Source organism: Ammospiza nelsoni, chromosome 1 (assembly GCF_027579445.1).
Source record: "Ammospiza nelsoni isolate bAmmNel1 chromosome 1, bAmmNel1.pri, whole genome shotgun sequence".
Taxonomy (NCBI): Eukaryota; Metazoa; Chordata; class Aves; order Passeriformes; family Passerellidae; genus Ammospiza; species Ammospiza nelsoni.
Genome location: NC_080633.1, coordinates 115,097,796 through 115,122,921, shown reverse-complemented (window position 1 = coordinate 115,122,921; position 25,126 = coordinate 115,097,796). Strand labels below are relative to the sequence as shown.

At 40.9% G+C, this 25,126-nt stretch overlaps 1 protein-coding gene across 1 annotated transcript in view; it reads right to left on the bottom strand.

Moving 5' to 3' along the window:
- Nucleotides 1-25,126, bottom strand: part of XKR4 (XK related 4) — a 211,968-nt gene that overhangs the window by 62,070 nt on the left and 124,772 nt on the right. Inside the window, exon 2 of the mRNA XM_059484677.1 lies at nt 11,444-11,643. Within this exon, the coding sequence (XP_059340660.1) occupies nt 11,444-11,643 (200 nt within the window). The remainder of the gene's footprint in view (nt 1-11,443; nt 11,644-25,126) is intronic.

The following is a 25,126-nucleotide window of genomic DNA, read 5'->3' as shown; positions in this document are numbered from 1 at the left end:
AGTAACAGAAAAGCTATTAATGATTTGTTTTTAAACTGTATTCATTATATACAGAGAACAGAACACAGTTTATCACTTTATTAACTGACGTACTGTTAGAAATAACACCCACTGGATAAAGGAAAATATTTTAAATTCATTTTCATTATAATTTAGTTCGGAACCCAAAAACTAATAAAATACACTTAATAGGTTTTTATCCCCATTAGGTTAGGTAGAATGGCATGCTTAACATAAAAGACAGCTACTTAATACCTTTTTGTAAAACAATGCTCCTATAAATCCCAGCCCAGCAAGTAGATTTTATTCATTAAAACAGTTCCACTGAGTTCAGTGAGAAGGTGCCCACAGGGGTGAACCTCCTGTACCTGACTGTACCTTTTGTTTGAGTCGCACTTAACAGTGGTTATTCACTGATACTGGCAAAACTCTGAGCACAAAGCAAAAATACAGTGAGTTTTTTTATATTTGTGGCTTGATACTCATCTAACACACAGCTGAAAAACACTTATATGTATAAAACTAGTTACAGGTATGAAATCCCATACAAATCTCATTTGTATACCACTGTATATTCTGTATACCACTAAACTTGGATGTCATGTGAGGTACATTTTAAAACCTGCATTTCCACTTTGGCATGCAACTTACAGCTGAAATCACTCTCATCAGGAAAGATTACTTTTCTGGTTAGCTTTGGCAAAAAAAAAAAAAAATAATCCTGCAGATTAACAAACTAACATGCACTCATGCACTAGCAATGAAAATGACAGAAAATTTCAGATCTGTGGTTTTGGCGTGAAGCTGGACATGCACTTTGGCTCTGTGACTGAAGATTTAAAGGTCACTGCATGATGAAGAATTCACATTAATTCTTATCTTTGAGGTATTGTGAAGGCTCTGGGTAAGACACAATCACGACTAAAATTTCTCACTGCTATATTAGACACAGGAAAGCTCTTTCTGTGCCAAGCATGCATCACTTTTTTTGCCCATCCCCAAGCAAAAGTACCAGTCATAAAAAACACAGGAACCCAAAAATGAAATTGGAAATTTTTTCTTTGGCAAGTTCACTTATAGCACAACAAAAAGGGAGCAGAAGGATATGCCACCAACTTTCTGACATTCCCCAACAAATAAAATTCAGTGTGTAGGCAATATATCACTCTTGCAGAAACTAAATGCACTACTTTATGTCTCAGGCTGTCTTTACCACTGTGTATACATTAACAGCTTTGTGAAGGCACTATTAAATTTAAAAATCTGTAGATAATGTGAAAATAATTTTTGTTGGGTTTTTTTGCCATTCCCTGCAGCAGTAAAGAATTTCTTTTCATAATACCTCCAGGCTCATAATGCCCTTAAAGCCTGGATCCATCAGAGGGGATCAGCTGATCCTCAGGAGAGCAGGGCTACCCTCAGAGGGGTCTCAGAAGACTGAGAGGAGTGACAAAAAGACTTACAAAGGCAAAGGAAAACTCTTGCATGTTCATATCACTTTGGGCCACCAGTAATGGATTCACAAACTGGAGGGAGGCCAGTGAAGAGTCACTGAAATTAAAGGATCCTAGAATGTCACTCCATACTCTTGTAAATGATCTGTCTCCATCTTCCTTGTAGACCTCCTTTGGGTACTGGAAGGCCACAACTAGGTCACCCTATTGCCATGCTGAACAATCCTAATTCTCTTATACTTTCCTTGTAGGAGAGGTTCTCCATCTCTCTGACCAACTTGATGGGCTCCTTTGGACTCACTCCAAAGGAATGTCTGTGTCTTTCCTATGCTGTGGACCCCAGAGCTGGATGCAGCACTCCAGGTGGGATCTCACCAGAGCAGAGCAGAGGGGCAGAATGCCCTCCCTTGCCCTGCTGGCCATGCTGGTTTTGACCCAGTATGGGATATGGTTGGTTTTCCAGGCAGTGAGTGCACATTGCCAGATCATGTCCACCCTCACACCCACCAGCACTCCCAAGTCCTTATCAGGGTTGCTCTGGATCTGTTCATCCCCCAGCCCATGTTGATACTGGGGGTATAAACATCCCAGTATCACCCCACCTGAGCCAGGTACAGCACCAGCACCTGGTCTTATTAAACCTCATGAACTTCTCATGGCCCCACTTTGTGAGCTTGTCCAGGTCCCTTTGGATGGGTCCTGTCCTTCAGGTATGTTAGCTGCACCACTCAGCTCAGTGTCATCTGCAAATTTGCTGAGGGTGCACTCAATCCCTTTGTCCATGTCCTCAATGAAGATATTAAATATCACTGGTGCTAATATGGACCCCTGAGGAACACCACTCACCACCAATGTCCATCAGGATTCTGAGCCACTGACCACTTCCCTCTCAATGTGACTGTCCAACCCTCCCTTGTCCATCTAGCTGTCTACTTATCAACTCCATCTTTTTTCAATTTAGAGAGAGGGATGTTGTGGGGAATCATGTCAAAGGCTTTGCAGAAGTCCAGGTATATAACATCTGTAACCCTTCCCTTGTCCACTCCTAGCCACAATGTTAGGGACTATGGTGCCTGAGCTGGCTTTGTGTAGCCTGAGGGAGGACTGGTAGAGAGGACAGTGAACCAAGAGGAGAGATCCAATTGCCATTTTCTCCTGTCTAAAAGGAGAATTATACAAACCCCTCAAACTTAGAGGCACAAAATGAGTCAAAATTGCAGCAAGGGAAAATCTGATTTGCTGTAAGAAAAGAGATTTTTGCCAGGGTGGTGAGCATTGGTCCAGTTCACCCAGAGAGGCTGTGGGCTCAGCAACCACAGAAGTGCACAAAACTCAAACAGACATGGCCCTCAGGAACCTGATCAATTTTTGAACATGGTTGTTCCTCTAAAAGGGTTTGGACCAGATGATTGATTGAGGATTCTTTGACCTATCTTGTTCTTTCATTCTGTGACAAGACACAGGAGCTGGTGTGAGCTGGAAATATCACCCAGAGGTGAGATTACCAGCTTTGTACTTGAACAAACTCCATCAAAAAGCCTTGAGAAACCAATCTTTAAATTATATTCCTATACAAATGTAAGTTTATAAAACCACTTATAATAATTTTCTTTTGACTGGCATAATACCTCTAAGGTATTACAAAATATGTACCTAAGGTTGTGTTCGGATATCCAAATATATGTCATGATTTTTTCAAAATTTAGTGAAGGAGGCCCCTACTTACTCTCTTTGGTAACCATCTGATTTATTCATACCTTCCAACAGGTTTTTGCAGCTTAACTAGGGACACCTCTATCTGCAAATGTAGCTAGAATTGCTAATGTGAGAAGAAAGAGGACAAAAAGAGTAGCAATAAAATGTGTACTAAATCCTCTTAATACTGTTTTTAATTACTTTTTTTTTTCTATTAAAATTACATATGAAGATGTTATGCTGGTATGTTATGAAGCCTTACTGCTATTCACTCAGAATGACTGAATAGTTTATTCATTTTCTTATGATGTAATGAGTGGAAAAAAATGTTTAATAAGTGGCCAAGCTTCCCAAAATGATATTTTTTGCATCATAATGCACACTTACATTTATATGTCTACATAGTGCTGTGTTATCCTCTGGTCTTTTTATGACCAGTTAATAGGTAATAAACATGGATAAAGATACCAGAATAAACTCAGTAAAAACCAGAGTCATCAGAACATATTATTATGAAAAAATGTTTTACGCAGTTCCCCTCATTACTAATGCTGCAAGAGAAATTAGGGTTATTTTACTGCAGTTAAACAGAAAAAAATAAAACTATTCACTAGTCATCTTTGATTGACTTTCAGGGGTTGAGGTCCTGCAAAATGGGCTTGTTAAGACAATAACTATGTACATTGCTTCTTGCTTTTACAAGTTGTATTGATGCATCATACTTTTAGATAGATGAATGGACAGGGACAGGACATCAGGAAACACAGGAAATAAACACAGGACATGAAGCATTATAGGGTTACAAAAAGACCTGTAGGGGTACAGAAACACCCATGTCCTCATAATCTTTCTCTGTACATGGGTGCTGAAAGAAAGCAGGTATTCAGAAAAGATGGAAATAATGGCAAAAGCAGCATGTGTGAATGGAATGACATCAGGATATTTCAGAAAGGGTTCCCTGATAAAACAGATTCTGTTTGCATACAAAATCACTTTGGGGAAAGATTGTGGGTAGTTGTTAGAGTCTGCTGTAGAATTCCAGAGTTAAATTTGGATATGGATTGAGCTGTTCAAACCATTATTACAGGGAGAAATTCTGCACAGAATTGTCTCGTTATGGCAGCCTCTGATTTGTCAGATATAGGCTGGAGAACATGTGCTGCTGAAGGCAGCCCAGATATTCCAGGGTGTGACAACTGACAGCTTTTCTGAGAGAAAGCAGAGAGGATTCTTTCTAAACTTAGTTATGGAAAGCATAGAGGTTGTTACAGGACATCTAATTGTAGCAAAATAGCATTGAATCCCATAAATGTTGGTTTAATTTATATACAATGGAGGGATAAACAAAAATAGATCTGTTAGTAAGTCTAACAGAATTTTAGAGAAATGAGTGAAGGCAGCAGAAATTAATTGTTCTGTTCCCTACTTCTCTGTGGGGGAGACTTGGATTTTCTTTGAGGCAAAGTGCAGAAGGATTTCTGGAGCTTTTGAACACTGAAACCCAAAAACTTTCAGAAAAAAAGCCTCAAAACCTACCTCAGAAATGGTTCTTTGATTGAAATTAAAAAAAGAATGATGAGCAATAAAGGTTGTGCTATATAGGACAATTTTCCATAAGGGCTCTTGAAATAAGAGCTCAAAGACAGAGCCAGCTGATAGAAAATAAGAACAGAAAGGAAATTTGTATTACTGTAGATGGAAGCAACACTGGAAGTTCCTTGTTTTCACCCAATGCAACCAAAACCTCTCTGTCTCAGGATTCAAAATAATTCAATGTATGAAATCCTGCTGTTGGTGAGCATCATCTTAACCATCCCCACTCAGAAGTGGTGCCATGTGACTGAAAAGGAGGCATTTCACAAGTACCTGGCTGAAGCAGGGCTACAATGCAGGCTTCAATACAACACAAAGCTTTAGAGCAGCTTTTAAAGCAATAACTAACTGGAAACAAAGGTAAATCTAGAACCATAGGATGGCTTGGGTTGGAAGGGACCTTAGAGGTCATCTAGTTCCAAATCTCTGCCATGGGCAGATACTACTTTCAGGAACATCAGATTCCTCACAGCTCTGTCCAACCTGGCCTTGAAACACGAAAGTGTATGAGAAAGAATGCATAAATTAAAAATGAAGTAGATCATAAGAGAGCTAGAGTCTAGAATAGCTCAATAGCTTTCTTTTATAACCCCTTTCTCAACAAGTAAAATGTGGCAGATCTAATCTATCAAATGGCAGAATGGTGATTACAATGCTAATGGGAAAGTGCTGGTGATGCTCGAGAGGTTAGCAAATAGCAGAGGAGAAATAAGGCAGGTAAAGGAACTAATTAAAGAAAGATACCGCAGTTTATGTTGAAATGCTAATGAGGAACCCTTGAGGTGGAGTAGAGTTACTCTTACTTTTTCAATACTGATTACACTTGGAACCAATCTTGTTTGAACACTTCTCTTAATGATCTTTGTTAAAGACATAATGTACTGGTAAGTGTTTGGGAGACATTGTCAATGCAGGAAAGGAGAGTGATATGTGCAAAAATCAGGGGGACCTTGCAGGCTGGAAAAGTAGAAAAGAGATGAAATTTCCTTACATGTATTTAGTTGCTAATACATTTTTATAATGTAATTGAAGCCTCATCAGAGCGATATGACACTAGAAGAGCCTGTGTGCTTTAAAGGACCATAATAACTAGAAATAACTAGAATTAACTAGTCTAATACCTGAGTGAACAGGGAATTACAACCCTAGATCACACCTAGTGAGATATTGCCATGAGAAATATGGGAGCTCTGGATAAATGTCATGTGGAGTGTTCTATGAAGTCTTGGTCATCTGTATACACCAAAGATGAATTCAGACTGGGACTGAGGAAGAAAAAGTCTATGAAGAAAATTCAGAACCCCTCATGAGATGAAAGAATGCACAGCAACAGGAATGATTCCACTTTTCCATCAAAGTATTTCTTATTCCCCAATCCCATTTGTCACTCACAACAATCCCACTGGGCAGGGGAAAGCAGTGCAATTCCTTGTCTGGAAGGATGACTGGTGGCTGCTAGGTAATGAAAAATATTGGCTGAAGTCTGACTGCTTTTCCCTGTAGTGAAAGCTCTCCATTTTAAAAAATATTTGTTTAAAATAATAATTATTTTAATTTATTTTTATTTTCATTGTTTTTACAACATTGTTTTTACAACATTGTTTTTACAACATTTAAGAAAACATAATTATCTTTGAGATGTTGGCTGTTCTTTTATACTGATTGAAATACTGCAATGGATCAGAAGTTCTAAAAAGCAGGACTTAAGGACAGGAATGGGCTATATGATTGTAGGGACCCCATTTCCTTAGGGAACAAGTGTAAAAATAGGAATGGCACTAGAACAAATGTGTGCAGACTGCTGATAAAATTAAAAAGTCAGAACAGACATCAGCAGGTCTATATCAATCAGAGAAGCTTTCAACTGGTATATTAGATACTAAGGGTATAACTAGTTTTAAGATTGTAATCATGTTATGAAATAGTTTATTTGACTTGACTGCCTTCAGGAAGTCCTCTCCTGGACTATCAGAAACAAGGGTATGCTAATATGATGCCTCTATCCCAATGAGCACAAGATAACATTTTTGAAATTTGCAAAAGGACCTGTGGATCAGTTTTAAAGTCATTTCCAGAAAAGACATTTACTCTGTAGTATATCATACTTGTTGATCCTTGTCACTGGAAATCTGTTTTGCCAAGTAGAATCTGTAAGTATAGGTTGCTCTGGCTTAGTTTCTCTGTGGAAAGTTTGGGTGCTGGACTGCTGTGGTGCAGAACCTTGACAACACAGAGAAAAGTAATGGCAACTTGCCCAGAACTCAAGTGCTGCTCCTGATTTCCATACAAATATACATTGAATTGTATAAAATGTTGCATCAGAATTGTGAATTTTATTTAGTTATCTATTTATAGGGCACTGCAAATGTAGGCAGCATTTTACAGAGCAATCCAAAATTGCTGTGTGTTAACAAAAAGGAAAAGCTGTGCAAAAGCATAATGCTGTTCACAAAAAAATTGTAGACTTAAATGATTTTCAGTTTACTGTGCTGATATGAAAAGTCTGAATTCCTGATGCACAGCATTGAGCTTTGCCAGAGGATTTTTATAAACACCTAGTGAACAACATAATTTGCTTCTGCCAGATAAAGTTAGAACCTATCAGGCATGTCATAAACTGCTATCAAGTCTCTGAGATTCTTCTTCAGCTCAGGCAGGAGCAGCAATTTGTTTGGAGTGGAAGCACTGGAGAATGGTGCTTGGTGGTACTGTAAACATTGTATACTGGCTGTGGTGTCAGCATATAAAGTGTAGGGTTTCCAACAGAGTTGGTAGAAAATGGGAAATGTTTGGCCAGGGAGATTTCCTGGAAATGCATTTTCAGCAGAATCCAGTAGCTCTGTGGTGTCTGGTGACTTCAATGAAACTTGATGAATTTATAAACTGGTCTGAACTTTTTGTTTTGCTTCTGGCACTACTGTCAGTCCCCATTAAGAAATGCAGCTTTATATGACATAAACTTTGATTAGATTTTGATTAAACTTTGATAGAGACTTTGATTAATAGCACTGTATGGAGAAGCCAGAACAAACCTCCCAGGGGTTGATGAAGAAAAAATTGTCAATGCAGTAAACAGGAACGAGAAGCTAATCTATAATTTAAGCAATGTGTTAATTAATACAGTATAAATAATGAAATCTATGGTAAATCCAGGGAGTAATCTTGTCTATCTGCTCATCTAGGTGTGGTTAGAACACCATACTCTGAATAGGAAAGTAGTATCTGTATGATAACTGTATGATGGGAGTCTCTTTCCAATCAGATGGTCAGCAGGATTTTTTTCTTGCTGGAGTTTACTCATTTTAAGATGAGAAACCTTTTTAAAACGGCATAGTGGGAAAACTGAAAGAAGTAAAAGAGGAGTGACAAGGGATGGCTGCTAGTGTGTGGGCAGGACTACAAATGAGGTGCCACATAAAGGGACAGCCCTGACCTTCCTTCCTTACCCTGATGCCGTGTCCTCCCTTGCCTCCCCAGGGCTGGCAGAACCCATTGTTGATATTCCCCTGTCCCAGGAAGCTTGGCTGTGCTCAGAGCAAAGGCAGGAGGAACAGACTCCTGTGAGGAAAAGAGGGAGGAATTACCTATTTCAAGGCACATCAGTCAGTCTTCTAGATAGCAGATATTTCTTCAAACTCAAAGGAATCACCTGAGTGGAAGAGGTGGAGGGAATAAGGGTATTAGAACAGCTCCAGTTTAGCCCACTGTCAAACTGAAGTTGTTTGTCTTCTTGAGAACTTTGCACCTAGAAATCATCAGCTTCCTACACAAGCAATTTCACTCCTTCCACTCAGGTGAGAGCTGCCTGCTGTTTGTAGGCAGAATAAGAATTAACATTGCCTCTAAATGTGCCAGTTTTGATGAAATCTTAAGGAAGAATCAGGGTTTTAGAGGATAATTTGGGTACTGTGTTACTATTACTGGGATATCCCTGGATGAGGATGCAGAAGAGAGATGCCACTCCATAAGGTCTGTCCATGGCCTCCCACAACAGCCTTGCTCTGCTGCAGGGTCATGATACAGGGTACACAATCCTTGCTAGATTGCAGCTTTAAAATTCATGCTTGGGGAGCCCAGGCAAGTGCTAAAGGATCCCTGTGGTGTATCCTCAGGGCTTTTGAAGTGGTCTGTGCTGCAGTGCATGGGAGATTGAGGGGACAGGTTTTGCAGATATTGCACAATATTGCTCATGATCCCCATAAAGATCCATGTACAACTCTGAACATATTTCTTCCCTTGATTAGCAGGGCGTAGTTACTGAAATAAGAAAGAGTCTTAACCAAGCCAACATCCATTACAAAACTTGGAATCTTCAGTAACACTGATAGCATTCTCCTGTTGGGAATAATGCTATTTAGTTGCATTTGGAATTAAAAATATAGAATTTAATAAATAAAAATACTTAAAAGATTTTCCTTGCAGTAATTAATGGATTAATATTAGAAGTACCCTGCTTACAGACCATTCATGTCCTGTGCCAAATTTGTGGTTTGTGAAAGTCATAAACTCTTAAGAACACGGACCAGCAATGTCACTTAACAATTCTCATAATAACTTTGTCCTGTGGGACAGAGAACTAAAAGAACAATAAAAACAATAAAAAACCAGTAGCATTCCCTAAACAAAGAAAATCAATCAAACACCCTGTTTATTGATCCATGTTGGAAACCTCTCTAACAGGCTCAGTGAGTGGACAGCTAGCTGAAGAAAATACCTTATGGCTGGGCTTTTTAAAACATCCATTTGTAGCATGATACCACTGAGAAAAATTATGCTCTTTTTATGCAGCCTTGCAGCTAGTCGACCATCCTGTGGTGCAATCCATTAGCCTTACCATTTCTTTAAGAAAGGAGAGAAAACAGAGAAAGGATTTTCACAGCTGGTAAAATGCTAAAACATATTAGCTTTTATCATGAGATTGTAATGGTACTACTGTTTAAGAAAATCCAGCATCTTGTTTAATTTTCTTAGTTTTTTAAAATTGATCCTTTTCTCTGTGGAAGCTGGAAAAATATGGGGGAAGGGAGCATAAGTAAATACCATCAACCTTCTCAACTGCAATCCATAATTATAGTTTTATTACTTTCTGGTTTCTGATATATAGGTTTCACAGAGCTGATTGCACGGTGCAGGAACCATTTTTGCCTTTTAAATTGAGGCATCTCAGGTCTTCTCTAATTAACCACTTGCAGAGTGTATCACAGGCTTAGTGTCTACTCACCAGGCTCATTTCTCAGAGAGAGATCTGTTATTGCACTAAAATGAGGACAAGAGACATTCTGTATTAATAGTTTATGAAGATAGCTAAATTACAGCTGACCATACAGTATTCTGCCTGTGTTCTTCTCCTAAGTTTTTCTCTGGACTCACTTTTTCTGGGGAAACAAATCTTGAAGTGATAATACCTTCTCTGCAATGATAACAGTTTGAGAAATTGCAGTAGGAAGTGCATAGGCAAACTTCCTTGTACAGAGCACCAACTAATTAAAATAGAAACTTTGGTTTTCTTTTCCCATTAAGGTGGCAGAGTTTTAGATCTAATGGAACAAAAAACACAGGAAGAAGTACAGCTCTTTATTACATGACGGTTCAGAGCTCTGTAAAAGTAAAGCCTCTGATTTATCCATAGGAAACTGCCCAGGATCAAGATCTTCACACAGTTACCCACTTTGTGCCCAATCCTTTTTTAGCCAATCAGATTCACTTCATGTTACTCATAACAAGCTAACCAGACCCAACATTTCTTGGAGCAAGGAGCTGTCACATTTTCTTCTTGTACAGTGGTAAGCACATGAGCTGTTCCTTAAAAGCAAATGACAAAATTCTGAATTTCCTTCCTCCCTCTGTCCCTCTCATTCTCCCCTCCTCCCTTCACTCCTCACTGCCTCATGGCATTTTTGTCACCTTCTGGATTCCAAGTTCTCATTCACTTCATTCCCTTGCTAAAAAATTCCATCCAGGTGCAGCCATAAAGCAAAACAATGGCACAATATGAAAGGACAGCTGTCAGCTAGCCAAAAGCAGCATGAGAAAAGCAATAGTGAGTGAGATATTCCAATATCTGTATCACTGACTGACAAAGCCATGTAGCAGGACATATGCATGCATTTACCATTTTAGAGAAGTAACCACACTTGCTGAAAGCATCAGCCTTTCAAGGAAACCCAGAGTGTGAAGGAATGAGTACTGCTGGAGAGATGATTTGTATTATTTCAGGTAAGCATGGCCGAGAGCTGATGGGCATAAACATTGGCATTATCTTCACAGAATTGCTGTTATCTCCTGTGCTGTCTCCTGCTTTGCGTAATGCCATATCAACCTCATTACTGCAGTTTGCAGGGTTTTGAACATTCACAGAAAAAAGCATAGGGAGAAGAGTAATAGTTTGATTGATGCAATTTTCACATTGGGCCAGTGGATAATCAGAAGAAGCTCTTCTATTACAAGGACATGCAGAAAGCAAAACATTTTAAATCCTACCCACAACCCAGGGCCATTAAGAAAGGCTAAAAAAAACCTCTAATAACACAGTCTTTCTTGACAGAGTTATTGTTAACAGCTAAATAGCAGCTAGCAGGCAAGATCTGCTCTATGCCAGGACTACAAGGCACACAGCAGTCTGAACGAAGGATAAATATGTATGCGTGGAAATTACATCTTCCAAAAATTATAAAAAATAAATAGATTAAATGAACCCCTACCTTGGAGAGCCTGGAGTGTACGAGTCTGTACAACAATACAGAGTTGCAGGACCAGTTGTGGTGCACTTTCCAGAAAGGTGGCTAGCAAATGCAGCATACTCACATCTGCATACTCATACACCATTTTCCAATAAAACCGCCATCTGTCATTCTCTCCACTCTGTCGACTCCGGATACCCAAGTACATCGTGTGAAAATACCTGGAAATAAAAGAGAGCGGTTATAGAAGCACAGAATGATATTTTACATGTTCTACTTCTGCTTGCAAACAATGTTTTGTTCAAAGTACTTCAAAATAATGAACGTTTATTTAAAAAGATCATTGTATTTCAATTTATAATAGTTTATGTGATAAGAGTAAACTAAACTGAAGGCAAAACTAGCCTTTTAAGGCCATTAAAAAGGCTTAGCATTGACTTATTTGTTAAATAGTATTTCTTTCAAGGACTCAGTTTTCTAATTTGAAATATACAGGTGATATCTTGGTTATATGGCCTTCCTCAGAGGTTTTGCAAATAATGATAGGAACAAAATGGACTCTTTAATGAGAACCTGCAAAGAACTAATCTCCTTCTGCATGGCTGTATTAGGACTTGGAGAACTACCTGCACTGCAACTCTGAGGTGGTCTTAGCCTGTAGCTCTGCTATGGCAGAACTTATTGTCCTGCTTTCCCCCCTTCTGACACACTGAGTATTTCAGATACTGCCAAATGTATTGCGGTCTTTTTTCCTCATAGTTTGATTATTTTAGTCGGAGAGAAGATGTAGCTGTGAGTTCCTATTTTAGAAGGTGTGGAGGTGTGGCGGTGGGTTCCCTTGGAGATCAGAAATGACTCACTATGGTAGCTCCCATGCAGCAGTAAGCAGCAGCAGGAGCCAGGAGCCCGACAGTCTGCTGCTGCTCCCCGTAGTAACCAGCAGATAAAGGGAGCAAGAGGCAAAGCCCCTCAGCTCTTGTGCCCTGTGCAATCAGCAGGAAAAACACCTGGCAACCAGCTCATTAGCTAGGTTTTGGTGGGTGCAGGAGCAATGAGTGGTTTTAGGAAGCAAGGGAGGTCTTCTGAAGGCTAGTACCCAGATGCTGTGATGCCTGCGGTGACCCTTGCAGAGCGTGCAGCAGCTTCCCATGACACACCTGAGTCACAGCACAGTGATCACTCTGGGTGGCCTTTGATCTGCTCTGTTATTCTGATCTGCTATCAGATATTCTGTGTCAGAAAAGCTCCCACACTGTTCCTGCAATTTTAGTTCCAAACTAATTAAGGCTGGCTGAAAAAAATCCCCAGTCTCACTTCATGAAAAATTTTGAAGATTAAGGTATTGTCTTGCATCAGGGTGCCTTGTGTCCTGCAGTAGTAGCCTGGGGGGCTACTAACTGATGTGGATCTTTGTTTCTCTTTTTCTTGAGGTATCTTTAATATCCTGTACCTGACATAATTTTCTTATGATATTTTAATATGTTTTCACAGCAAATTTTTAAGGGAGATCCTATTTTATAATTAGCAAAAGTTTAGTAAATTTTAACCACTTTCAATATGAATTGCTTTTATTAGTTAATATAAAGTATTTCAGTATTTCTTCTTTCCACAAGTCCTAAAACCCTTTTCCTAACTGGTGGAGCATGGTGAATAATGAAATCTCCTTTTACAAAAGTTGCATGCAACCTCTAATCTCTGCTCAGCTGTACCTCTGGAGGTGTCTTATGCTGATGAGAAGACTTTTGGCTTCTGACTGGCAAAGAGCCCAAGCCTTGGTTGCCCCCTTGAAGAATGACCCAATGCACCCTTGTACCCAATGCACACTCTATGCAGAGCAGCAGTTTTTATTCAGGAATATTCACCAGACAAAACCAGGGACTAGCACAGAGAAACAGCTGAGCGGACAGATCTGAGCCTGCAGCATTTCTCTTGACAATGTGCATCACAGCAATACAAAAGGAAAACACATTAAACTCACATTTAAATTAAAATCACACCAGGTGGCTTTGAATTTTATCAAAGTCCCGTGTGGGAGTGAAGCAGCAATGAGCTGCTCAGAGACTGAGATCACAGAGGTACAGTAAACAAGACACCAACTGTAACTTTCATGCAAAACACTGAGCAGGTCTAGATGGGTCAGAGTGTGATGGCATAACTGGGGCACTCTGGTGTCTTTGGGGTTAGGTAAAGTGGAATGGCCTATTGCCCAGATCTGAAAGCCACTGAGCTGGAAAGGCATCTTTTGCTGCACAGTTCTGTTAATGGGGTCCATTGGACCCACTGGTTCTCAGTCACGATCCATTAATTGTTACTAGAGCTCTCATTAAAGTCCTGCAGCACAACAGGGACAGGTAAGGCTTTTATTTCCTTCTGCAATTTATTGTTTGGGTGGGGGTGGTTTGTCCTGCCTAACATGTCCTCCCAAGGGGCACACCTTGGAATATTGCACATAGTGGGACCAGACAGCATCTTCAACACCATTCTTTTAAGATACCACTAACCTTTCCTATAAATTCCTAAAGGAGCTGTGGCTGCTGAAAGTTGTGCCAGGAGGCTCTAGCTCTGCCAGTGGAGCCATCTGCAACTTCAGTTCTACAGCATTTGTACAAAAAGTATTTTTCCTATTACAAAAATGACATACTGTGGCAGGTGAGGACCCCTAGGGTTCTCTACCTGCTCTGCAGAGTGGTTGTGCATGGCAAATATGTTGTGATTAATGAACCCGTATGGAAATATTTCCTCTCCCATTGCACTTTATTGTGAAACACTGGCAGTGAGTTATTGGGGACTGGGGAATCATTGCTCTTTGTCTACTTAGCTCTCTGCAATTTAAACACAAGACGTAGAGGAGGAAGATACTTTCTGGTTTTACACACTGGGGACCAAATTTCAGCCTAGGGTGATTTTTTTTCTGTCCTTTCAATTTTGGCCAAATTAATTGCAGGCTGAAATTAACATTTACACACATAATTACTGTCACTGATTTATAGGCATAATCAGGTGATTAGACAGCTAAACATTCTGATTTGCATCCACAATTAATTGCACCAGCAATTGATGTTAGGTGTGCAAATTAGGAGCTATTAAAATAAAAAGAAGGCCTAATAAAATGATTCATATATCAAAGACACTTTTTTCTGATTGTGAAATATAGAATAAAAAAATGGGAGAAAGTGCTTTGTTGTAGTGGCTTCCAAATATAGCTTAACACTGCAGCAATGACACATTCCATTTTATATATATATGCATTATGTAATTCCACTTCAGACACCCTCACTGGAGGCCTATTGTCAGCAAATGCCATACAGACACAGTCAGAGGTAGTTCCTGATTTAAAGCATTTTTCTATTTTGGTGTTCTGGTATTGTTTTGGTAGAAATTCACATTTTTATGTGAGTCCAGGTTGTGACTCTTTTATACAGTTATTCCAGAAAGATATAGGAAAAAGCAGTATAGAGTTCTGCATTGCAAAATTTCTTAGGTAAATTGATGTCAATTTTCCTGAAAGAACAGATGTGAATGTCATTTTTTTGGTTGTGATTGCATTCAGTCAACTACAGTCTTCTGCTGGTGCTGGTGCTTTACCAATATACAAAACCTGCCTATTCATGTTCCCAAAAAGCATTTAATTGATATGTAAAGAGATGATAAAGAGTGAAAAATTGAGAGTTACAGCATCTGGCAAAAAAGGGAAAAGAAGCAGAAATGGGGAGTGTGGTAATGATACTGCCATCTAGCAAAGTAACTACTTTGTCTAATAAATCAAGTTTATCTTAAAGTCTCTTATTTCACTAGAAGAGTAAAACAAAATAAAAATACACCACTTCACCCACTCCACAAAAAGACCCTAGAATTTCACAGATCTCTCTTTCATAGCTCTCTTTGCAAATTCTCTCTTGTTAGTGTAGAAGAACTTGGACATAACTGATTTTCTTGGAGATTTTGCAGTTAGAGGATTATGAAACCTCTCCTGTGAAGTCAGACAGAGAGAGTTGACGTTGTGGGGAAGAGAAGGCTCCAAGGAGATCTTATTGTGGCCTTCCAGCACCTGAAGGAGGCTGAAGGTTATGGCTTCAAACTGAAAGAGGGTAGGTTTAAGTTAGTTATAAGGAAGAAATTATTCATTGTAAGGGTGGTGAGACATTGGAAGAGAAGTTGTCAATGCCCAGAGAAGTTGTCAATGCCCCACCCCTGAAAGTATTCAAGGCCAGACTGGATGGGGCTTTTAGCAACCTGGTCTAGTGGAACCTGTCCCTGCCCATGGCAGGGAATTGTAACTAGATGATCTTCAAGGTCCCTTCCAACCCAAACCATTCTTCCAGTCTATGATTCTATGAAATGTACTATGAAAAAGCAATAGCAAAACTTTTTTTATTTTAAAAGTATCTTTTTTTCTCTCTCTCTCTCTCCTTTTTTTTTTTTTTTTTATGAAGATAGACCACTGCTTGGGTTATCAATGCTGATTTAAAGAAGCTTATATTCAGAATTAATACAATGGAGTGAGAAGCACTATATCACTGATAATCAGATAGCAACATATGTATTGTTATTTGAGCCTTAACATCTTAACCTTTGAAGGAAGTAGAGAATTTTTCAGCATTTAGCTGTCTTAATTTATTTCAGTGCATCACACAGCACAGTATACAGACCTTGATCAAATATAACCCTTAAGATTGTGAATGTGAGACAAGACCAAGTGACATTCTTTTTCCATTATATTAATGATGGAAAGCAGTAAAGTAAAAGAGACAAACAGAAAACCAGGCTACTCATTATGTCCAAACCAGGCTACTCATTATGAGATGCAAGACAAATAGAAATAAAAAACTGCCTACATTTGTATTTGGGAAAAAAAAAGTATTTCTGTTATAGGGAAACAGACATTCATTCTGGTAAAACAGTGGCCCTCCAGTATTTCCAAAATCAAGAGCCCTCATTTTGCTCCAGATTCACGTACCAGTCTTGAGAATGGTCAGCATAGACTGAGATACATACATTTGAAATAATTCTGGTAACAATTCACTTATGATTAAAGCATGCCTACTTGTGTATTTAATTGAGATGAGGTAGTGTAACTATACCATAATACCAAATATTTATAGGAGTGCTTTCCATGCTTGAAGTGCTGTACGACCACTGCTTGATTAACTGGGATGAATGAAAATAATCTTACAGAGTTTGTTCCTCAGGAGTTGGCAGCTGACCAACCTAATATCTTTCTGCAGGACCCAGGTATAACTTTCAGTCAGCACACTCAAATCCAGCTGATATTTCATGACTGGACAGGCCTTTTCCTTGTGTGAAGAAAATTCTGACTCCTTTCTCCCTTATTCTTAGCAACTTCTTCCCAGGTCTTGCTCCAGTACAGGGCAGGCAAGGAGGCCCCCAGAATAGCTACCAAACAGGAGACAAATCCTCAGAGTCAGTTATTTGGGAAGAGTGCTTAGGTGCCACTGGCACCTGTGCTAAGGATTTCCAACCTGCCTACAATTCATCTATTCTTTTATAAAAGATCTTTGGTGAATATCCTGGTATCATTGAAACTGAAGATGCTTTTGGAAGTGATTTAACAGAGCTTGAGTTTTCCCTAATTTACTTCATAGTATCTGGGTGCTATTTATGCCTATTGCTTCTAAGGAATTATTTCAGAAGCTGCTCTGTTATGGTTCACAGACACCATTCTTTTTCATACAGATAGCTGAGGCTTATTGTAAGTGAAAAAGAGAAACCAAACCCTTATTACTGGTTATGTATATGGATATGTTGTTCCCAAGCATGTGGGACTTGACTGTTCTTGCTGCACCTACTTTGGCTCAATGTCTTCCAGTCTTCTGAGCTCCTCTGGGATTCTCACCCCGAATTTTGTTATTTGATTTTGCCTCCATTCTTCCAGTCCCATAAATTTTGAAAATCTTTAGCTATAAATTTGGATTTTTGAGATTTGGAAAAGTTATGTTCATCTGCTGCTCATTTAGACAGCGTGCACAAGTATGTGCATATGCAAGTGCAGAGCCATATGTGAGTCCAGTCTGACTATGGCTCTGAGCACTTGCTACAGATTTTCACCATAATGAAATTATCCATCTGATGATAATATATACAGCTCTAGAAAAAAATCTTCAGTTTAGAAGTGTCAAAGACTACATTGTCACCATGTGCTTTATCTAAGAAGTCCTTCGGATGATACGCATGAATAAGAGACCATTTGCATTCTTTGGAAAAATGAAATTATTCTGATTTCATGCCTCATGTACTCCATTTTATTGCAATTGCCTAAGTCTGTAGAGGGTGCCTGCTCATGTTGCCTGCTTATGTTGCATAATCCAGTGAAGAACTTGTGAGAAGACCAAAAGTCATTAATGGCTATTTGGAGCAGTCCTAGACACTTATTCTGGTGCCTAATTTGCCCCTGCATCAAACACTATATTAAACAATTCAGCCATACCATAAACAGTTGTTCTTTCTGTCTTTGAGGTGTAAAGGATAAAAATCACTACTGCAGAGCTACAAATCAGTACAATAAACAGCAATTCAGATAAGTGGTATTTTCTTCTGTTGCTTAGTTACCCAAGAAAACTTAACTGTGTTTGTATCTCAACAGTATTTGCCATGTTAAATAACAACAGATTGTTCTATTTTACTTCTTATGTGCCTTTTTATTAGGTGTGCCTGAATACTTAAATAAAAAAGTTTCTTTAGAAGGAATACTTACTGCATTAGCAACACATGCTAATGCTTATTCTTTTTGTTCTGAAGAAACAAACAAATCCCTTCAGTTTTGATTCCTTATTCTGGGAAGGAAAAAACAGCCAACTTTTAGTTTTCCAATCAAATTATTTTTGATGCAACCATTAAGGTTTAATGTGCAAAAGGAAACTGAAATGCATCCTGGAGCACAGAGCAGTGGCAAAAACTTGTCCAACTAAGCATGGTTCTGGCAATTTACCAGCAGTCAAAAGTATGGACTTAATTTACTTTAAATTATGAGTGCTGCATCCTCATCTGTGTCACTGAGATGAGATCCATGTGAGGACAGATCCCACTGGGGACTATTTCATCATAAGAGACATTAAAAGGCTGATTTCCAGAATATGCATACCCTACAAAGATAAAAAACCAAATCCAACTCCTTGTATTTAATTTTGCTTTGCAGTATTTAAGATACCAGAAAAATAACTGCTTTACTTCCTATAACATAAAGCAAGACACTTTATGAGCATAAACAAAATTATTACATCTGTTTCATTACGACCTATAAAGCATTCCCCAGCATCTTCTGTGACTGGGTGATCCTTCTCAAATGGCTGTGAGTCGTATTACGGCAGAATTTTATGGTCATCTAAATTTTTATGGCCATCTAAATTTAGCTACTTTATGAATTCCCCAACTGTAGCCAGTCCTACCCAGCACTCTCCTTCCTTTCCTGACATGTGCAAGCTGCAGACCTCCAGTTTGTGAACCAGTGGTGGAGGGAGATGGCTGGACTAAGTTGGACTCGCTCCAGGTTTAATGAGGAGAAGGCAGGGTGGTCTAAAGAAATCTCTGATGCAGCCTGCTCCCCTACTGACTGCCCTCACCCCTGGGGTTCAGCCGCTCAGCCCCACTGCTCAGCCCACTGTGGATTCAACCATGTGTGAGGTGACAAATCTCCAGGGAACAAATCTCCTTGCATTGGAATGAGGGGCAGCCTGGATGCTTGTACTGAGCAGCACAGATGCTGGGCTGTGCTCTGCCAGGACCCCTCTAGCTTTACAGCAATTTACTGTCCCTTCCTTTTCTCTGTACCCTGCAGACTCAGGTGAGGCGGGCAGCAAACCCTCCTCCTCTGCACACAGTGAGGGGATATCCCCAAAGCATGCCTGGCACATGCTGCCAGATCAGATGGAAATTCCTCTGCATGTTTGCTGTTTAGTTTAATTGTTTCCATGTTTCTCCTCTCAAAACTGGGATATTCCCAGGATGCACTTGCCTCCCAGGGCTCCCTATCAGCCTGGAGGCTCTGTGCATCCCCTGTGAAGTCCTGTGCTGCCCCAGCCATGCCTGTGGTGCTCAGCCCTGGGTCAGCTTTCCCCTTGTACAGTGCTGGGGACAGACAGAGCTTGGTGGCCATGGACCCATCAGACAGGCAGCTGATGGTGCCACTGCCATGGTAGGGATGGCATAGCCTTGCCAGGCAGTATGACACAGCCACTGGCCACAGCTCCTCTAAGTGCTGCCCAGATACTTCTCAGGAATAAACATTGGTGCATTTTTTTGCACTATCAACTCTGGGTTAGAATTAAAAAAGAGAATGCAGAAGTGAAATAATAAAAAATTTTACAGTATGCTGCAGATGTGTATAGCTTTTTTTCACAGATTCTTCACCAGGCATTGCCACTGGTGCTGCATAACAGCTGCCTTTCCTGTTTCAGTCATGGGACAAGGACATTTAGACATGTTCAGCAGCGCAACTAAGAAGTTTTACTGCACTGTCATTTCCTGCATGGCATTGCACACCTGCGTGCTCTGTAACTACAGACACTGCTTCATCAAAAGCTGATGAAATTGCTTTGGACCTCAGAGGTTCTCAGAGGCTCCCTAGGTTTCCACTTGTGGGAAACACTGGAGTTTCTTATATATTATCAAGGCTGCAGTGCTGGGAGTGATGTCAGTGTGAGATCAGACTCCTAAGGGCAAGCGGCTTCCTGAGAGATTAGATATCTGCTCTGCTCTGTGTCCTCTGAGAAGCTGAGGGCTTTCCTGCTTTGTCAAAAGGGTCCTTAAGGGCTTCCTGAAGCAAAGGTCCACTGAAGCTGTTAGGAAAACATGGCTCTGCTGGTAAATGCCAGAGCACTCCAAAGAGATCAGTTAAAATCCTGATTCACAGCCTGCTCTGCAACTATCTCCATTTGGTTTCATCCCTGCAGCCCTACATGGTTTTGGGGGTGACCAAGTGGAAGGCTATATCTATACTATGAAGAAGAGCTAAGGTTCCCAACCAGTAGTGGTTAACAATGATTTTCTTTCTTCCCTTCTCCTCCCTTCCTCCCCATGTCATATTTTTAATTTTCTTCTAAGCCTGTCTGCCTCTTAGTCATCCTGAAGCACCCCAAGAAGTGAATCCTGGTTTGCCTCTGTCTCAGTTGGGAGATATCAAGAAGAATCAGGGATCAGAAAAGCAGAGAATCCCCCAAGGAGCTCCAGGCATTCCCTGGAAAGGCAATTAGTCATGGCCAAGGATCTGTACCATGCAGCTGTCACAGGAATATAATCATTATCATAGGCATCCTCACTTCACCAGCCCCTGGGGCTGCAGCAGGAATTGAATTGTTTCCCTGTTCCCTCCAAGCTCTGACAGACTTATGATGATAGCCCTTGGAAATGGTCCTGAGACCTGCCATGTGAGACAGTCAAGGGAGATGCACCTGTGTCCCAACCACCTCTTTGATTGCACTTGAAGAAGGGACTGCTTGTATTAGAATTAAATCCCAATATAGCCAGACGGAATGTGCCTGGGCTCGTCTGGCCTTGCTGCTTGACCAGAGGTGGCAGCTGTGGTGGTTTCACCTCAGAGACACCTTTGGCTGGCTGGATGCTGCAGCTGGGCACTTGGGACAACTCCAGGCATACAGGAGCTCAGGTTTACCTCTGGTGGAAAGGCTTTGGGTGAGGTGAAGGAAAAGGAGTTGGTTCTGCTGGAGGGTTTGATCCAGAGCTTTATTCCTGGCACACAGGCCTCCGAATGCAGCAACAACTCCAACAGAACAAGAGAAACTACATGGTTGCTGTGTCTTTTAACCCCAGGGAGAGAGGGAGGGAAGGGGTAGGGATCCCACCAACCAGGTAAGGGGGGGGAAGTCTCAGGGGACAAATGACACCTGGATGGCCCAATGTCCCCAGGGCTGAGAGGCATCTTTTGAACTTCACCAATCACACGATGCCCTTGCTGGAATGCCGGATTGACAGACAGCAGTCAGCAAGGGGGCAAGGGGAGGGGAAGGGAGAGGTTATTGGCACACCTGGGGAAAGAACCGGGAAGGACAGGCTATTACATCACACCGCAACATGCTTGTGGAGGTAAGAGTGGGCACAGATGGCAAGCAGCGTTTCTGGCTTCTCAGCTTGGGGTACTAGGTGTACGTCCCAGATCTCTGGAGAAGCAGCCAGGCAGCCTCCCACCAACACAAAAGGATAAGACCAGTAAAAGGTATTAAGAACCCTTTGCCTATCTTACCACTGTTTCCACAGGAGCACTCTCTGCAAACCCGTGCTCTGTGGCTGCAGACTTTGCAGCCTGGAGATAGGCTCTTCCCCTGGGTGCCAGTGTTTATCATTCACACTGCACACAGGGAGATGCTCAGCCCCTCTGGGACAGCTGAGTTTCTCCCAGCATCCGTCTCTCAGCCCAGGTCCACAGGGACATGGGCTATTTATTGATCTCAACAGGTCACAAGGGAGGCTTCAACACGGAGGTGGAGCAGCAGAGCAGCTGGTGAGGTAAATACCCTTGAGCACTCCTGTGCCAGTCACAGCTGCACTGTAAGGGAACCCTCCAGTGTTCCAGTTCTCAACCTCGTGGTCAAGCTCACCAGCTGGAAGAGGGAATACCTTTGCATGGGTATTCACAAGAACCCACGTTGTTTGTTGCTTTCCCTAATGCCTTTGATAAATTAAGTAGATTGATCTGCCTGCTGATTATGCAGCCTTCCAGTGACAACTTTCACAGAAGAAGAGCAGACAATTGTGATTTCTTTGATCTAGGAATGGGAAAAAAATAGCATTTTTAAAGCTGAAGAGATGCCTGTAGTATCTTTTGCAAAAGTCAGGAGAAGCAACAGTAGTACAAACACTAGAGAATCACAATGGCTAGGTTGGATGCTATATTGTATCCCCACAGACAAAATGTAATGTGTTTCCCTCCATATAAACATCTTTCTTTCATGACCACTGGTGTGTGCCAGGATGAATCTGGGTTGTGTCACTCTGGGGGCCTAGCATATAATTTCACACTGTGAAACAGCAGGAGCTAGCTGCTTCCACTAACCAGTAAAACTGAACTATTGCCAACCTTCCCCTTCCTTCCTCCAAAAATCCTTCCAAATTGCTTATAAGAGCTTTTATAGGACCTGCTTGCTCTTTCTGGCTCAGAGAAAACACACAACTGAGAATTCTGTTTGGAAATATCTTGCTGTAAATAACTTTTTATTCATCCTATTTATATAGCAGCCTCTGCTTCAGCTTTTTCTTTTGAAGTATTCAGGAGAAGCCATTAGCTATTCCTGCAGTAAAAAACTCCTAATAAATTGAATGGTCATTGTTTGGATGGAGCAATCTATAAACATTCAGGAAATAATGTGGGATTAGTCACTCATTAAGATATAGACAGGCAGTGCCCGTGTGATCTTTATGTGATATTCAAATGGCTGGCAGTGTTATTTAACAGGAATTCAGGCTAACTTCCTCTTGGTGCTTATCAGTTGTCTGGACTAATGGAGAGTGTTCTTTAAATGTTGCCTGCCTGAAGAATTTTATATAAGAATCAATTCAAAAACAAATTTGCCAGCAAATAGCATTAGTAGGGCTGAAAAGCATCTCACAAGGAAATGGTCTTGAATACCAAGCTGAACACCGCTCCATGCACTATATCTGTGTGCTTTGCAAATCAAGTATTCAGAAATCTTAGGAATAAAATTTCTGGCCTGGATTTTGCCTAGTAAAAAAGCTCTAGGGCAAATGACAGCATTTTCATACCAGCCTTTCATCAATTCCCATAGGTCAAATCCCAAGGGTGTCTGTGAGAAAAAACACTCAGGAATCTAGAGGGAATTTTGCCAGTTTTCGACCTCCTAGTTTGCCCCTTATCAATATATTATAGAAAAGGAAGAAGGGATATAAGAGGTAACATGCTGGCAGCATACGAGCCAATGGAGAAAATAACATGAGCTGGCAAGACAGCAATTACATTTAGGACTTGAAAGCAAACCATGGTCATTAGAGATCTAAAGTTTTCCGTCTAACTGGACTTTGTATTCCAATATTAGTTCCATCTTAAAAAATAGCACAAAGTCCAAGAAGTACAGAAGGATAGTAAAGCGCCTTCAAGAAAAATGCTTCAAGGAATGGCTTGTTTCAAAGGGCATGAATTTATATGCGCTGAGACTGAGTCTGAATTTAACAGCCATTTTGTTTAAAAACTTATTCAGAAAAGAAGGCAGAGATAACACAGGCATGAAACAAGAATTTAGAAAGAATTTTTTGCTATGGCAGGAATAGAAGAAAGGTTCAGCTAAGGTTTGGTCTGTGAACATCTTTTAATACTATTTTTAGCTGGATGTAAGATCAGTTTCACAGCACAAAACACAACCATATTTGCATATATATGCATATGCATAATCTGTAACTTCCCTGCAGTTTAGGCGTCTTATTCCAGCAGAGAAGGATATAACATCTGATAGAAGACTTGTAAAACTTGGGAGACCATATTACTGAAATGCTACAAATACAACTAATCAAACCTAAAATCTGTGTGCTGTTAAGTCCCAAATGGACATAAATGCATGTATAAACAAGAACAGCACTGTCAGTATCATGTCTGAATTCACTATCACAATGAAAATTGCTGAAATTAAATGCCTCATGTAGAATGGGAATGCTTTCAAGGTGGTCAAACTGGACAGGGACTTGCCAGGAACAACAGGGCCATCTGCTTGTCACCTGGGTGAGCAGGGATATGCCAGAGCTGGAAGGCTCTTTTGGGACTTGTGGAGAGAACACTTGTGCTCCACAAAGCATCTGACACTATCCCTTTGCACCCAGGCAGAAAACAGCTCCCAGTTCTAATTCTCCAACACTCAATGAAGGTTAAAAGAGCTATGAAGGATGTCCAAACCCTGCTTTGCCCATGGTATATCCATTGAAACTTAGTGTGATCTGCTTCACCCTTCCACTGCAATCTAATCACAGAATAGCTGAGGTTGGAAGCGGTCTCTGGAGGTTGTCTGATCAAGGAGAGCCACCACCTAGAGCAGGTTGCTAAGACCAGGTCCAGACAGCTTTTGGACATCTCCAAAGATGGAGACTCCACAACATTCCAGACCAGAGCAACTTGTCCAAATGCTCTGTCACCCTCACAGAGTGTTTCCTGATGTTCAAGGGGAACCTCCTGAGCTTCATTTTGTTCCCACTGACTCTAGTCCAGTCACTGGGCACCACTGAAAAGAGCCTGACTCTGCCCTCTTTGCACCCTCCTTCCAGGTTTGTGAGATGGTCCCTGAGCCATCTCTTTATGCTAAGCAGTCCAGACTGTCCTCAGAAGAATGATGCTGCTGTCCCTTAGGTATGTTTGTTGCCCTGTGTCAGACGCTGTCCAGTACACTACATCTCTCTTGTACTGGAGGGACCAGAACAGGACACAGCACTCCAGGCATGGCCTCACCAGTGCCAAGTAGAGGAGCAGGATCACCTCCCTCAACCAGCAGGCAGCCCTTTGTCTGATGCTGCATGGGACACCATTGTCCTTCTTTGCTGACACTCAACTTGGGGCCCACCAAGACCCACAGGTTCTTTTCTGACCAGCTGCCTTCCAGCACAGGATATCCTCCAGCAAAGTACATTCCCCAGTATTTACTGGTGCATGGGATTGTTCCTCTCCAGGTGCAGGACTTTGCATTCTCCTCTTTTGAATCTCATGAAGTTCCCTTTCTCCAACCTGTAGAGGAGAAGGTG